This window comes from Engraulis encrasicolus, chromosome 15, assembly GCF_034702125.1.
Source record: "Engraulis encrasicolus isolate BLACKSEA-1 chromosome 15, IST_EnEncr_1.0, whole genome shotgun sequence".
Classification (NCBI taxonomy): domain Eukaryota; kingdom Metazoa; phylum Chordata; class Actinopteri; order Clupeiformes; family Engraulidae; genus Engraulis; species Engraulis encrasicolus.
Window position 1 is genome coordinate 48,928,464 of NC_085871.1, and position 15,395 is coordinate 48,943,858.

Genomic DNA, 15,395 nt, shown 5'->3' on the forward strand with positions numbered 1-15,395 from the left:
ACTGTAAGAGTTAAGTATTAACACCAGATGATTGTTGAATCATTGATAGCCTTACTCTAACAGTGTCACTTTTTAACTACAGGTTAGTGTTCACACTAACACTGACATGGTGGCATTTTAACACCATGAAATTGTTGAATCTTAATTGAAAGCCTACTCCAACAGTGTCACTTTTTAACTACAGGTTAGTGTTCACACTAACACTGACATGGTGGCATTTTAACACCATGAAATTGTTGAATCTTAATTGAAAGCCTACTCCAACAGTGTTAATTTCTTACTATAATGCAGTGTTACATCCTCACTAACCTGGTGGTGATCAATATCTCCTTTATTTTTTTGTCTTTTAACAATATAATTCTTCTAGGCCAACAGTATGGTTAAGGCATAAGCAAACTAATTACAGCATCAATTAAAAATACATACAAAAGAATGGAATATTACACATGTTTTATTTTGATCACATTGCGTTCAGAAGAGACAACAATCTGGGACAATATAGAACAAAGCATCGCACCCATAGGGCATCTGAACATCAAATGGTTTGCTGTGGTGCATATCAAGAATGTCCATTTTCACTCAAGTTTTGAGGCAAGTTCAAAGATTCCTCAGAAGAGAAACTTCTATCCAGGGGCAGAGCCGGCGTACCAAAGGATAGTCCATGTGAAGAACTTGGTTCAGCATCGTCACTGTGCCAGCGTTTAAGATGCTTACGGAAACCAGAGTAACTTTTGAACTCCAAAGAGAAACCATCCTGTGCGCACAAATTTAACTTCTTGCCAGGATACAAGCCATGTAAAAGTTTAAGGTGCTGTATCAGGTAACTTCCTGAACTATGAAGTGACTTACAAACATAGCACCTAAACATGATCATTCATCAGCTTTGCTCTCAGTTCTCTTACTTTAGGGGACTCTCTGGTACTTCCCACGTCGATGTTGTACACCGTGGTCTGAAGGAAGGTGAACATTGTGTGGAGACTCTCATCATAGCTCAAACTGAAAACAAAATGGACCTTGAAGAGCTCGTCGAATGCCGCCAGAGAAGTGTTTCCTTGGCAAGGAATTAGCTTCTTATCCATGACGATGTAGTAGTTGCTGATGGCTTTCTTGTGGAGTCCTGAAGCAAGCAGATATGGCTGTCGACGGTCATCTGCATCAAGGTGCTCATCAAGGCTCTGGCATGACTAGAAGTAACAGAGAAGAAGAAGAAGAAAAAAGAAAAAATGCATCAAGATCATGTTCAAATGTATTACATTTCCTTTCAGGGACAAAACTGTGTACACAATCACACACCTTGTGAAATTTCAGGGACAACACTGTATAGAGAAATCACACCATGTGAAATTTCAGGGACAACACCAGGGGTGTAGCCAGAAATAATAAAACAGGTGGGCCCAGAAAAAAACGGACGGGCCCAACCCGAAAACATGTAGGTAGATATTATAATATCGTGCTCAAAAATGAATCATAGCAATCACAGAAGATGAACCAGACTTTTGACAAAATGATTAATTATCGCTCAGTGCTATGCCATTAATTATAGTTCAGTGAGGCAACAGTTGACTGTCAAGTGTGAATGGGGTGGGCTTGGATGTCAGGTGGGCGGGCCCAGGCCCACCCCTGGCTACGCCTATGGACAACACTGTATACAGTACACAGATATCACACACCTTGTGAAACACCACGAGATTGTCCATTGCTCGACTTGTGCTGATCTTGTAGGTCCTCTTCCTCCCAGTAGACTGAGGTGACAGGATGTGCAAGAGCAGGAGTAGTGTGGACATATCACTGTCCCATCCTGAATTGAGGGTAGGGTTTGAAGGTGAGGCATACAACAATAATGAACATTATTAGGCATGCAAAAGAGACTCTACAATATGAAAGTCCAAACCGCATTTCATTTGTGTAAAGACATGAAAAATGAACTAATAAATAAATAGATCAACCCATTTTAGCCTGATGACTCGTGTTGTTTGAGCTTTGGTGCCTGGAGACATATACGCTGCATTCAGGGTCTTGGGATTTTAACTTTTTCAATAAAAATGTGGGTATGTAACAGCTGAATGAACACATTCTTATGCAAGATGAGGGTTTAAATGCAACTTATTTAAGGTTTTTTGTGCATCAGAGGGAAGATATTTAGGTTTTTATAGGCTGACGGCAACCTTCCCAACAAGGGCTTAGGCATTCAGCATGTGTTTTTTGCGGGCTCTTTAGACATCAATGGGTTGGGGGGGGGGGGGGGGGATTGTGTGTGTGAAGAATTGTTACCTTGCAAGTTGTCTGCAGATGACAACACTGGCTCCTCCCTGGCCGACTGCAACAGTCGCTGCAACAGTGGTGTTTGGGCAAGTGACGATGCTTCTTTGATGAGCTTGGGCTTGTAGGAAGGCCACCTTTCAAGAAGCCTGGTGGATATCTCTGATCCAAAAAGGAGGCTGAAATCTTGAAGAACCTACAGTACGACATGAAAGAATACAAATTAGAACTACATTACATTACACAGAGCAGATGTAAAGGAATATGCAAAGCAAGAAATAAGTAAGAGGTACAGAATACAACAATATATAGCCTAGTAGCGCAGGTAACAATGAGTTGAGATGTGTAGCTCTCAAAGTGTTGTTGCAACCTTCTGAAGGGTAGAGCATTTAATGTTATAGTCATTTACTTCAAGAATGTATGCTGCCCATTCACAAATGTGTTTCTTCTGTATATTTCCCGTCACCACCAATGTCTTGGTATTCATTATAAATTTGAGACACAAGTAAAAAAAATAGTTAATTGCCTAAACTTAGTAAATATTCATAAAAATATGAAGAGCCAGCATACATTGAGAATAAACGACTAAAATTAAATTTTACCTTGTTTGAGAATCGACCCTTACATAAAATGGTCAATATTAAACAATATAATTAGCAATACCACTTACCAATCCTTTCGTGTCCAATAATCTTGGGAAAACCGACAGAACACTGGCCGAAGTGTCTGGGCTGTGGATAAGTTTCTGTCTATATGCGAAGGTTTCGCGCATCTTCTGGAAGATGATGTCATTGTCATTCGTGTGCGTCATGAGGGAAATGGCCTCCTTGCACGATTCATCCTGCTCACCGCCCTGGCCGATGTCCCTGGCGCATGTCGGTCCTCCTGTCATAGCCTTGGGGTTATTTGGAGTTGGAGAGTGAAGCTTCGTCTTCCTCTGGATCGTCTTCAGCCGCCAGGCCAGGAAACCCGACCCACTTTGGGCATCATAGAAGTGTTCCTAACGAAGGATTACAGAACCACTGTTAGGCCAGATAACTGTCATTATTATTATTTTTTTTAAATCCTTTGCCTATGTCACAACCACTGGCTCGTTAGTGGCTGTAACATGAAGGGAGACCACACCGATTTGTACATTTTAACCAAAAGAATCTTTATTTACAAAGTGTATCAGTTATCAGTAATGTCAATTAACCAAAGAGTGTATCAGTAAATGAGTGTTGTCCAAAAGGGTGCAAGTGTGGTGCAAGTCCCGGCTGTCGTAGGCCTGACCATACGGTCGCCTCACGAATGTGCCTGTGGGGATGAGAGAGAGAGAGAGAGAGAGAGCATGCTGATGGGAGGCCTTTTATAGGCCGCCCAATCAGCAGCCCTCTAAGAGGTTGTACGTCTTGTCAGACCAGCTCCACCTGCGGGTCGGAGGACTAAAGTGCCCCAAACACTAACCGGCAGAGCCGGGCATGACATCCCCCCCCTTAAAAACAGAGGCCCATGCTAATGGGTCTCTGAAGCACCATCAACAAAAATAGAAAACAAAACACATGAAAATGACAGTAGCCGCCGCAGCCCACACAATTCAAAACCCCCCCGATGCCCCTCAGCCACCCCAGACCAACCTGATCCAGAACCATCCCAAACACCCTCCTTCCCCTCCGACCTTCCCTGCACCCAGCAAATCCTGGTACCCGGACAGCAACCTTTAAGGGAAACAGAAAAGGCTCAGGTTAGGAAAGAGTGAGGATGGCTAAACCTCCTGGTCCAGAGCCCGAGAGAGCGCATCGGCCATCACGTTTTCCACCCCGCGAATGTGGCGGATCAACAGGTGGAATGGCTGCAAAAACAGTGCCCAGCGTAGGAGCCGCTGGTTGGTGGACCCCTTCAAGGATTGAAGAAAAGTGAGAGGGTTGTGGTCCGAATAGACCACAATAGGATGAAGACCCCCTCCCACATAGACTTCAAAATGTTGCAGCGCCCAGATTAACGCCAAGGCCTCCTTTTCAATAACAGAATAATTGAATTGGTGTTTGTTAAACTTTTTTGAAAAATAGCAAACCGGCCTGGCTACATCACCCTCATCAGCCTGCAGGAGGACCGCACCTGCTCCCACCTGGCTTGCATCCACCTGCAGCTGGAATGGCTGATCTAGTTTGGGTGCAGCCAGGACCGGAGCCGATGTTAACAAGAGCTTTGCGTTCTGAAAGGCCTGCTGACACTCCTCCGACCAAATGAATTTGGCGCCACCCTTCAACAAATTGGTCAGAGGAGATACAACAGTCGAAAAATTGCAACAAAAATTCCTATAATAGCCGATCATGCCGAGGAACCGCATAAGTTCTTTCTTCGTTGCAGGCGCAGGGAAATCATCAATAGCTGCCACCTTTGCGTTAACCGGGCGCACCATCCCCTGGCCGACTACTTTACCCAAATAGACGACGGTGGCGCGCGCAAACTCACATTTTGCTAAATTTACTGTGAGGTTTGCTGCCACCAACCTCTGGAAAAGCGCTCGAATGCGGGTCAGATGTTCGTCCCAACTGTCCGAATGACAAACGACGTCGTCCAAATAAACCGCGCACCCCTGCAGCCCCCCAACGACCCTATTCATGAGCCGTTGGAAGGTTGCAGGGGCATTCCGCAAACCGAAGCTCATGCGAGTGTATGAGTACAACCCAGAGGACGTAATAAACGCAGAGATCTCCTGCGCTCTCTGTGTCAAAGGCACCTGATAGTAACCTTTAAGTAAATCAAATTTGCTAACATAACGAGCACTCCCAACCTGGTCCACACAGTCTTCGATACGTGGCAACGGAAAAGAGTCTGGTCTCGTCACGGCATTTACTTTCCTATAATCAGTGCAGAATCTATAGGTGTTGTCTGATTTTTTAACCAGTAGACATGGCGATGCCCAACTGGAGTAAGATGGCTTGGCGAGACCATGATCAAGCAGATACTGTACACTGTCCTCCATACTCTTCTGTTTATCGGGAGCCACTCGATAAAATCTTTGTCGTATTGGGCGGGCACCCTGTGTGTCAATGTCATGCTCAATTAGTGTGGTACAGGTTGGAGTGTCGGAAAACAAAGGCAAAAACTCAAAAATTAAATCCGACAACTGTTTACGCTGTACCCCACTTAAATGACCCAGGAGACTATCTAGCTCCTTTAACTGCTGAGTATTATCCAAGCGCCCATGTAACACTGAATCGTCAGGTGCGCGCACTTCGTCTGAAGCTGCCACCTCCGGCCAGTTGTGCGGCTCCCCAACCCCAACGACTAGACCCACTGGACTCGCAGCAATCCCACCCGCCTTGTCGGAACCTGCAGAATGGTAAGGCTTGAGTAAATTCACATGACACAGTTGCTGTGATCGTTTACGATCAGGAGTTGACAGTAGATAATTGAGATCTGACACTTGGCTCATAACAGTAAATGGACCAGAGTATTTAGCTGTAAATGGTGACCCCGGAATGGGCAGCAAAGCTAAAACTTGATCACCCGGATTGAAAACTCTGATCTTCGCTTTACGGTCATAACGCAGCTTCATTTTCACCTGAGCTTTAGTCAAATGCTCTGTCGCCTCTTTCCATGCAAGCAACAGCCTACGACGAAAACCATCTACATACTCAGTGAAACTGGCGGGAGTGTTCTGCAGATCCAGCTTGGCGTTTGAAACAGACAGTGAGGTCCGGACTTTGTGGCCAAAGACTAGGTCATTTGGACTAAAACCAGTGCTTTCTTGAACTACACCACGCGCAGACAACAAGAGCCATGGCAACGCCTCCTCCCAATCCCTCCGCATCTCAACACAGTAAGCGCGCAAGAGAGACTTCAACGTGGCATGCCAGCGCTCCAATGCCCCCTGACTCTGTGCGTGATAAGCGCTGCTCAAATTGTGTTTCACCTGCATCGACTTCAACGCTGCAGCAAATGTTCTGGAGGTAAAGTTAGAGCCTCTGTCGCTCTGAATTACCTTTGGAATGCCAAAGACAGAAATGAATTGAGACAAACACTTCAATATTGACCTTGTGGTAATTGTTCTCAAGGCATACGCTGCAGGATAACGAGTGGCCTGGCACATGATGGTAAAGAGGTACACACAACCAGATTTAGAAGGGGGTAGTGGACCTACACAATCAATAATGAGATGCTCAAATGGTGTGCCAACAGACGGAATAGGTTGAAGTGGTGCAGGTTTAATGGGAGTACTCTGTTTCGCAACCTGGCAAACATGACATGCTTTGACAAATCTAGATACATGGCGTTTCATCCGTGGCCAGTAAAAATGTTCCAAAAGACGTCGGTAGGTTTTCTTAACTCCAAAATGCCCAGACTCTGCTCCATGGGCTGTTTTCAAAATCAAATCACGGTATTTGTCAGGTACCATCACTTGAATCACCTGACCTGCCACTTCAGGATCAACACCTGGCAACCACGTATGCAGCAAAACGCCATTCTGAATGAAGTAACCCATCGTTGGATCAGTAGAAGCTAAAGCAAAATATTTCTCAAAGCTCTGATCATTCTTTTGTGCCTCAATTAAATCTTGACATGACAGAGGTTCAGGCAGCTCAGGAACAAAAATAGGCACAGACTTGGATACATCCGACGATTGCGCATGCGCGCGAGACATGGCCCTAGTCACAGCGCAAGCAGTAAACACTTCTGGGAATTCTTGACAACACGCGTCTGGCTCCTCTACAGATAGCGGTACAGGTGTAACAACTGGAGGCGGAGAAACTAAACACCCACCCAAATTGTTCCCCAGAATTACATGGATATCCTGCATAGGCAGCGACGGTCTCACAGCAATAGTTACCTCCCCATTCACAAATCCTGAACACAAGTGAATTTTGTGCAACGGTACAGAAAATGACTGCATGCCTATTCCTCTAATCAAAACACATTTCCCAGTGTCAGATGCTGTGGAAAATGGCAAAACTGCTCCAGAAATGAAACTCTCAGATGCCCCAGTGTCTCTTAAGATTTTAACTGGAACTTTTTGTGTCTCTCCAACCAATGACACCCAACCATCACTAATGAATGGAGCGAAATCAGACGCAGCTGACTCTGATTGCGTCTGCTCGTCTGCCACAGATGCGCAATCTTCAATCACTTGCTCACAATCAACTTCCAAACGAGGTAACGGGGTTAGATCAGAGACGCCAAAATCAACTGGATGCACAACAGAAACACACCCAGCTGCCTTGGCATTAGATTTACGGCCTTTCAACAGCGGGCAGTCCTTTTTCCAATGTCCCTCCTGCAAACAGTAATGACATTTATCCGTCGCACTTGGGCGAGATTTGCTACTTCCATTGTCAAATTTAGGAACATTACTGGAATTGCCATAATTGGATCGATTTGAACTACGACCATAACGAGGAGGAGAACGTTGTGGAGGAGAACGAGCAGGATCATAACGTTGGTGGCTATTATACCGTGGAGGACTGCTGTAAGGCTTACGTTTATGAGTCAATACAAAGGTATCAGCAAGCGAGGCTGCCTCCTCCACTGACTTTGCCTTTTGCTCATTAATGTAGGTTGCAATTCGATCTGGTACAATGTTCTTAAACTGCTCCAAAATCAACAAATCACGCAAGTCTTCGTAAGTTGAGACAGACTCAGAAGTAAGCCACCGGTTAAAATAAGTACTCAATTCTCTTGCCACTTCAGCATGAGTCTGATTATCACGTTTACGCCAGTTTCTGAAACGTTGTCTGTAAGCTTCTGGATTCAGTTCATAACATTTCAAGACCGCTTTTTTCACCTCAGCATACTTGTGCCTATCAACAGATGTTAATGCCAAGTATGCCTCCCGTGCGCGTCCTACTAGTACAGTTTGCAAAAGCACCGTTCTATCCTCTTCACTCCACTTTTTATCAGAGGCCATTTGTTCAAACAGCGAGAAAAATACGTCTGGATCACGTTCATCAAACTTTGGCACGTACTTAACCATGCTATCCATACTTGACCCGGACAGATTTCCACTAATCTTACCTTCTGACATTAGTTTCAAACGATCCTGTTCAACTTTAATTTTCTCAAGCTGCACTGTAAGGTCCATTTCACCTTTTTTCAAATCCACTTCTTTTTGAAATTTAAGTTTTTCCATCTCTGCTTGCTGTTGCAACTCTCGTTCCAATTTAAGTTTTTCCACATCTGCTTGCTGTTGCAATTTAAGCTTTTCCAGTTCAAACAGACGTTCTTTCTCCTTAGCCTGTTGCGCCCACTCAAATTCAAGTGCCTTCATCTCTCTCTGTTGCTCAAAAGTCAGTATGCCTACCCTCTCTGACTGCACAGGCTCTGACATACCTTTCACATGAGAGTCACCACCTTTTCCTGAATGCAAAATGCCCTGCTCACACAAAAACTCGTGAATGGAGTCACGCAAGGCTCCCTTCTTACCAGTTTTAATGGCTGACGACAATTCCATGCCATACTTTTCTGCCAATTGCAACAATTGTTCCTTATTAAGGGCATACAACAATTTCTCAGATGGTGCTTCCACAAAAGCCTCCATCCTGCTCAACCCAGGCCGTCAGTACCAATCTGGCTACTGTACCAAACCAAAAATGAAACTACTGAAAAAAACAGTCAAATCAAAACTAGCTCTACTTAAGCTAGGCTCTCTCTCCCCAACCAATCCAACCAGGTCTCTAAAACATTACAGTTATGTTAACACAGCAAACTAACCTCGGAGCATCCCCCTAAACATTTTCCCCCCACTAGACTAATCTATTTTCACACAGAGCCCGAGGACGAGGATCATTTACTCACCAATACCTGTGGAGACGTACCATCCCGACAAAGCCGATTCAGCCGTTTCTCCAAGGCGGTGCCCTCGCCCAGGCTCTGTGACAGCAGGAACCTAGAACCCGTACTAGATGGGGATAAAGGCAGCAGCTCCTCAGAGGTTGAATGCAATGCTACAAACTGCAATGAAACTAAACCAAGATGGCTGGAACAACCAATTCAGTCTTACCTACACTTGCACGGTCAACCAAAACCCAAAAGCACAAATCAGTATAGGCCCCCCCAATTAACTAACTGATAACAGGCCCCAATTGACTATCAGCAGTTCACAATTAGTAACTCAGCTCTACTCACCTTCCTACGCTCCAAAAGCCAGTAGAAGGAATACTTGTTGCCAAATACACAATACAAAGAGCTCTACGCACCTTCCTACGCTGCCATAGCCAGTAGAAGGAATTACCATAGCCTAAAGTTACTACCAAAGATCGGATGAGCCCCCATATGTCACAACCACTGGCTCGTTAGTGGCTGTAACATGAAGGGAGACCACACCGATTTGTACATTTTAACCAAAAGAATCTTTATTTACAAAGTGTATCAGTTATCAGTAATGTGAATTAACCAAAGAGTGTATCAGTAAATGGGTGTTGTCCCAAAGGGTGCAAGTGTGGTGCAAGTCCCGGCTGTCGTAGGCCTGACCATACGGTCGCCTCACGAATGTGCCTGTGGGGATGAGAGAGAGAGAGAGAGAGCATGCTGATGGGAGGCCTTTTATAGGCCGCCCAATCAGCAGCCCTCTAAGAGGTTGTACGTCTTGTCAGACCAGCTCCACCTGCGGGTCGGAGGACTAAAGTGCCCCAAACACTAACCGGCAGAGCCGGGCATGACACCTATTTTGTTTGGTAGCAGGTTGGGGTTGATAAAGTGTGACTTGACTTCTCAACCTACACTATTAGGTACACTGCCACTTGCATCATCACACATTCCATCGCATACAAACGTCAACACAGACCTCTTTAAACCATAACATCTGCTGGCATCACTGACGTTAAACAGAATCAACACACTGAGAAGAACATATTACAATACATTCTTTATCAATGTCCAAATTGAAATGGCAGTCACCATGAAAAATTGCAAAAAGTTTCCTTCAACTTACATAGCCTTTCCTAGACAATGGGTCTTTCAGAGATGGGAACAAGGTTATGATACCAAGGGCATATTTCTCCCTTGTCAGCCGTTGTGGAACTCTCCTGAAAAACAGTGAAAATTGCAATAATATTAGAATACTAGAAAGACAATGTAAATGAAGGACTGATGCCCACAACTTTCTAAGTGCATGTGTGATTGGTTTACAAAGAATAGTCTGTATCTCTGAATTCAGAATATTTACAAATCAGTCCCTCTCACTTTAAAAAAATAAGTAAACAGAGTATTTGTATCATGGCTATTAGGGGGCCTTGCATCTCAACCCTTAAGTATGAAAATAATTTCAGGCTTCCGTACCCTTCGGTTTCAGTCATGTGTGCAGCTAAAATGTTGACCATTTGTCGCCTGGAACTGTCACAAATACTTCCGGTGTCCGCATACTCCTTCAGGACTGCTGCTCCACCAGGTTTATCCAACAACACCTTTTTCACAAGCTGAAATAATTGGCAAACACATGCATCAATATCAGCTAACATAAGTGTACAGGTGAATTAGGTAATGCTATGCCCTCTTCTCTAGATAATTTTCTTAAATTAGCATACACACAACTTCACAAAGCAGATATGAAATCCAACAATGCAGGCTATTCTGTAAATAAAAAACTGCATCCTCACATCTCTGGCTGGGACACTCTGTAGCAACTCTTCTTCCAAACGTGCTTGTTTACAGAGGCTTACTTCAGCCATGCTATCCTGGCTGCTTGTCAATGAGCATGTATCAGTGAGGCTGGAGGACTCGCTGAGAGAAAACTCTAGCAAAACGGAAATAAAACAAAAATGCAATTACACATTGTACATTTAGTTTAAAGGTGCACTGAGTAGGATGGTGATCAGGGTAGGTATTGCAACTATACTCCTCATTGAAACTGTGCAGTCTGCCAAATTGGATCTTTTCATGAATATTTAATGCATTAACTAATATGTACTAGTACAGCAAGTTTTGCAGCTAAAAAACGTTCCATTTCTGGAGATAATGATGGACAATGGAGAGGATCCTCTTTTCATATTATGAAAAATGTAATTTTCAGTCATAATACTTGTGGTGGAATGAGGTGGTAAGTATTTATGAAAAAGTTAGTATTTGTTAATGGGCAGCATGAATTCTAGTCATAAACTACTAAAATATTACATGGTGCACCTTTAATAAACAACCTTTCCACATCTCCTTTACCAACATTGTTTTGTATTGTGTAACAATGCAACCAACACCACATACCTCCTGAATCAGCATCATGAATGACGAAACAGAGATCGTTGGACACCAATTCAGGAAAGACATCGGCATCTACTTCTGTTCCACCATCATCAGTGACAGTCAAGTTCTTGCCTTCTGGTATGGAAAACTTTTGTCTAACTAAAAAAGACAAGTTTAGAAATAAGTATATTAAACGCCTTAAAACAGATGTCACAATGTCAGCAAACACATTGTTAAAAGCCCAGACAATACCAAATGCAGAAACATCACACAATAGTTAAATATACCAAATATAATCATAATACCAGAGAATGTTATTTACAATATTAAGCTATTATCTGCCTATACATTAAAAAATGTGACAGCATATGACCCCAGGTAAAATAACTTGAGGTTGCCACTTTGATACAGTGTCATAAAAGCAACCCCCAGTCATATTCAAATGTGTAGTGAAAACTTTGAGCGACGAGGGAACAACCTGTGCTCCTTTCCTGGCTCTTTTGTGGTCTTTGCATACCGGGAGCATGAAATAAGCCAAAGGGGAAAAGGTCTGCCTGCCGTCGCATAAAACCTAGTCCTTACTCCGACTCAACCCTGTTTAATAGTAGTCCTAGACCGAATGCGTCACCGCAGTCGGAGGGAAAAAAAACACGCTGACGGTGTGGCCAAACTGTAGGCTACATACTGGGCACCATTGGGGCAGATACACTACGGCGTGGCGTTGTGGCAGCGAGGTAGCCCACCGACAGCGTCGGCGTGCACGGTCAATCCTGCTACCACGCCACGCTCAAGTGTGAATCTCACCTTGAACAGCTGGATCACATAGATAGTGTTTTTCCATAGCTGCGTGGTCATGCTACGATTGCGCCGTCCTTCCTATTGCTAACTGATGCACATAAGATAATAAAATTAAAGTTTGTAGTCTATACCGTGTGGGATATGGTGGGAGAGAGCTAATGAAAAGAAAACGGGTGGTGAGGCTAGCCGGGGCTGGTGTCCACGCGCATGCATTGCGTTTTTAACCTCGAGTGAAATAATATGCATATCGGAGTTCCCAAACAGAACAAATGGGCTGCATCAATCGTGGCGTAATTCAACGATAATTTGCGAAGTGTTCGCACAATTTCGGATATCCTAAGTCTAACACACGTCATCCCAAACCCATCTTAGGTTATGATTTCCTTCTTGTTATGCTATAACCGTGTAATACTAACAGTCAAACTCACCTTCAGCCATTAATAAGTCCATGCATGGCTCGGGTATTTTGATGTATTTCTTTACATTCAGGTACTTCACCTTGAGGATCATTGCTTCAGATAATGTGCTACCTGTAGACAAAATAAGCGAACGATTTGTCAGTCACGCCACAGCCTACTGACAGTGACGCCTGTTAGCTATCCTGGCATTGCTTGCAAGGCCGCCAACAAGTTTGCTAGCATTGCAACACACACTGATGTAGCCACCACGACCTCAACGTATTACCAAAAAAAACCCTCAGCCCCAGACATGGGACATTGGCTTTAGCACAGCAAAGTATTCATTTTGTCCAGTACACTACATAGCATACAAAACGATTGCACTGAGAGTGTTGTATCATGTAAAATGAAGTATGGTTGTAATATTGTAATATTCATATTGTTAATCACTGAAGTCCTTAAAAAACAACGTTGGTTGTTACCAGTAAATGCTAACCTTGACCTCCAGACGAATACGACTTAACCACTAGGGTCTACAATCTACACAAACAGCTCAATATTGAAAAATACACTATAAATAGGCCTAAAACGAGAAACACTCCGAAATGGACAGCTATTACTAAATTATATGAATGTAATAACTTACCACTCGGAATCTATTCTCCCAACACTTCACATGAGGCGACTTCTGAAACGGCTTGGAGAAAATGGCGGAATCACCAGATTTTTGAAAATGTTCAGCAAAATATCCCGGATGTACAACCCAACACTGATTGGTGTTCACATGAAGGAACTCTGAAAATTAACAACAGCACCAGGCCTGCGTGAACTCCAAGGGTGTCGCGAATGAAATATTTAACACTAGGTGGTGTTCATTTGCTTGAACTCTGGAAATTTAACACTGGGGAATTTGCTGTGTAGTCATGGAGGAGGATGGGTGAGAGCACTGTTGTTTTTGTAGATGATTCTTGACCATAAAGCCAAATACATTGTCACTGTACAACCAAAGCCGCCAATTTTTCACTGTAAATTTGACGTGATTTTTTTTACAGTGTGGCTCGCTATCTACAGGTATACCCGCGTTGGCAAAATTATGCCATGCGATTGTGCAAAGTCCTCAATGCTGGTCAAACTTATTAAATCCCAATAATTATATTTAATATTAATCAAAGTTGTGCAATGGGTTGTTGCAGTTAGGCTGTAAGCGAACCATTCAAATATACAAGAGGCACATTTTTTTTGAAAACCGCTCGAAACCCTATCTCGAAAGCGCCTTTTGCTAACGATGGTAGCAACGTCCTTCGTAAGAGCGACTCAACTCTCTCTCGACAGCGACGCTCACCACTAAATCCAAGGGAACGGTAAGACGGTCTTAAGACGGTCTTAAGACGGTCTTAAGACGGTCTTAAGACGGTTAGCAGCGACAAGAATCGAGAAACGGACCCCAGGCTCATCTTATAAAAAATACATTGTCAATGTCCCAAGTTTGTAAATCGTAATACACATATATAAACAAAGGATCTCAGATGTTAGGAAGACTGTTTTATTTATGAATGATCATGAAACATGAAACAGAAATGTCAAATTGACAAAACACACATTTCGTATTACAAGCACGTGGTTACATAGAATGAGACTCTCTCCCTATATCCCTGTATGCCTAATGAGTGAAGATTACATATCAGCCTGATTCGCAGAATTCATTGGAATGGACACGGCTCTTTGGAACAAAAAAATCTGTCAGTTACACAGATTTTGTCAAAGTTATTGAATGGTTAACGTTAGACAGGTATTAAAATGCTAGTGGTAAAAACTGGGCCCAGACTAAAGCAATCTCTAACCTGTCAGTAATTTTTTTTTGTTCTTTTTTTTAAAGGGACACTGTGCAGGAAATGGTCAAAAAGGTACTGCAACTATGCTGCTTATTGAAATTTGCCTGCCTATTGCCAAATTTGATCTTCTTTACATGAACGTTTACTACGTATTAAACTAATATTTTCTAGTATGGTCCAAGTACAGTCATTTTTGCAGCTAAAAATGGCTATTTTTGGAAATTCAAAATGGCGGACCATGGAGAAGATCCCCCTTTTCATGTATGAAAAGTGCAATATTTCCAGTCATAATAAATACTTAGAATTTGATGCTGGTGGTAAGTATTTTCTTGAAAAATGTAACATTAGTGAATTGGCAGCATGAATTCTGATAAATAAACAACTACAAATCTCACACAGTGTCCCTTTAAAGAAAAGAATCTTTGCAAATCAAATATACAGAGAGAACACAAGACTGCGGGAACATAGAGCTGTGGAAATATAGAGAAAGCACTTCTGTGAGTCCATCCCGTAAAACAATTCCATGACCATGGCACATAAGTTGGGCAAAATCCATAAAACTTTCGTTGCCAAAAAAATCCGTCTATTCCAAAGAATTCTGAGAAATCACTTTTCTTTGGGTATTTTTCTTCAAGTGAGGAAGACTTTTTCTCTCTTGACATGATGTTTGTGTATATGTGTGAGTTGTTTGTGTGTACTTTTTATTAAACCTATTATAAAACCTTCTTTGCAACTGCACTTGTTGTTCTGTATTCTGTATGTTTGGTTATAAAGCATCTGCCAAATGCAATGTAATGTAATGTAATGCTCTCACTACGCAGGCACTAAGAAGGCACAGATATCGTGCTCGTGCTGAATCACCGCGTTGAACCAACTAATGTACTCTTCGATTACGCGCAGGTCGGTCACGTTGTCGTTGATGATCTTCTTGTAGTGCTTCTCAGGGTTCCAC

General features: G+C 43.1%; 1 protein-coding gene across 1 annotated transcript; it reads right to left on the reverse strand.

The window, feature by feature from the left end:
* Nucleotides 1-433: 433 nt before the first annotated feature.
* LOC134464715 (uncharacterized) lies at nt 434-12,829 on the reverse strand. The gene is made up of 9 exons (XM_063218069.1): nt 12,642-12,829; nt 11,437-11,574; nt 10,836-10,972; nt 10,519-10,655; nt 10,172-10,265; nt 2,930-3,259; nt 2,272-2,455; nt 1,671-1,798; nt 434-1,184 (listed from the first exon to the last, which is right to left on the reverse strand). The coding sequence occupies exons 1-9, from the start codon at nt 12,721-12,723 to the stop codon at nt 861-863; spliced, it is 1,554 nt and encodes a 517-aa protein (XP_063074139.1). The 5' UTR covers nt 12,724-12,829; the 3' UTR covers nt 434-860.
* Nucleotides 12,830-15,395: the final 2,566 nt, after the last annotated feature.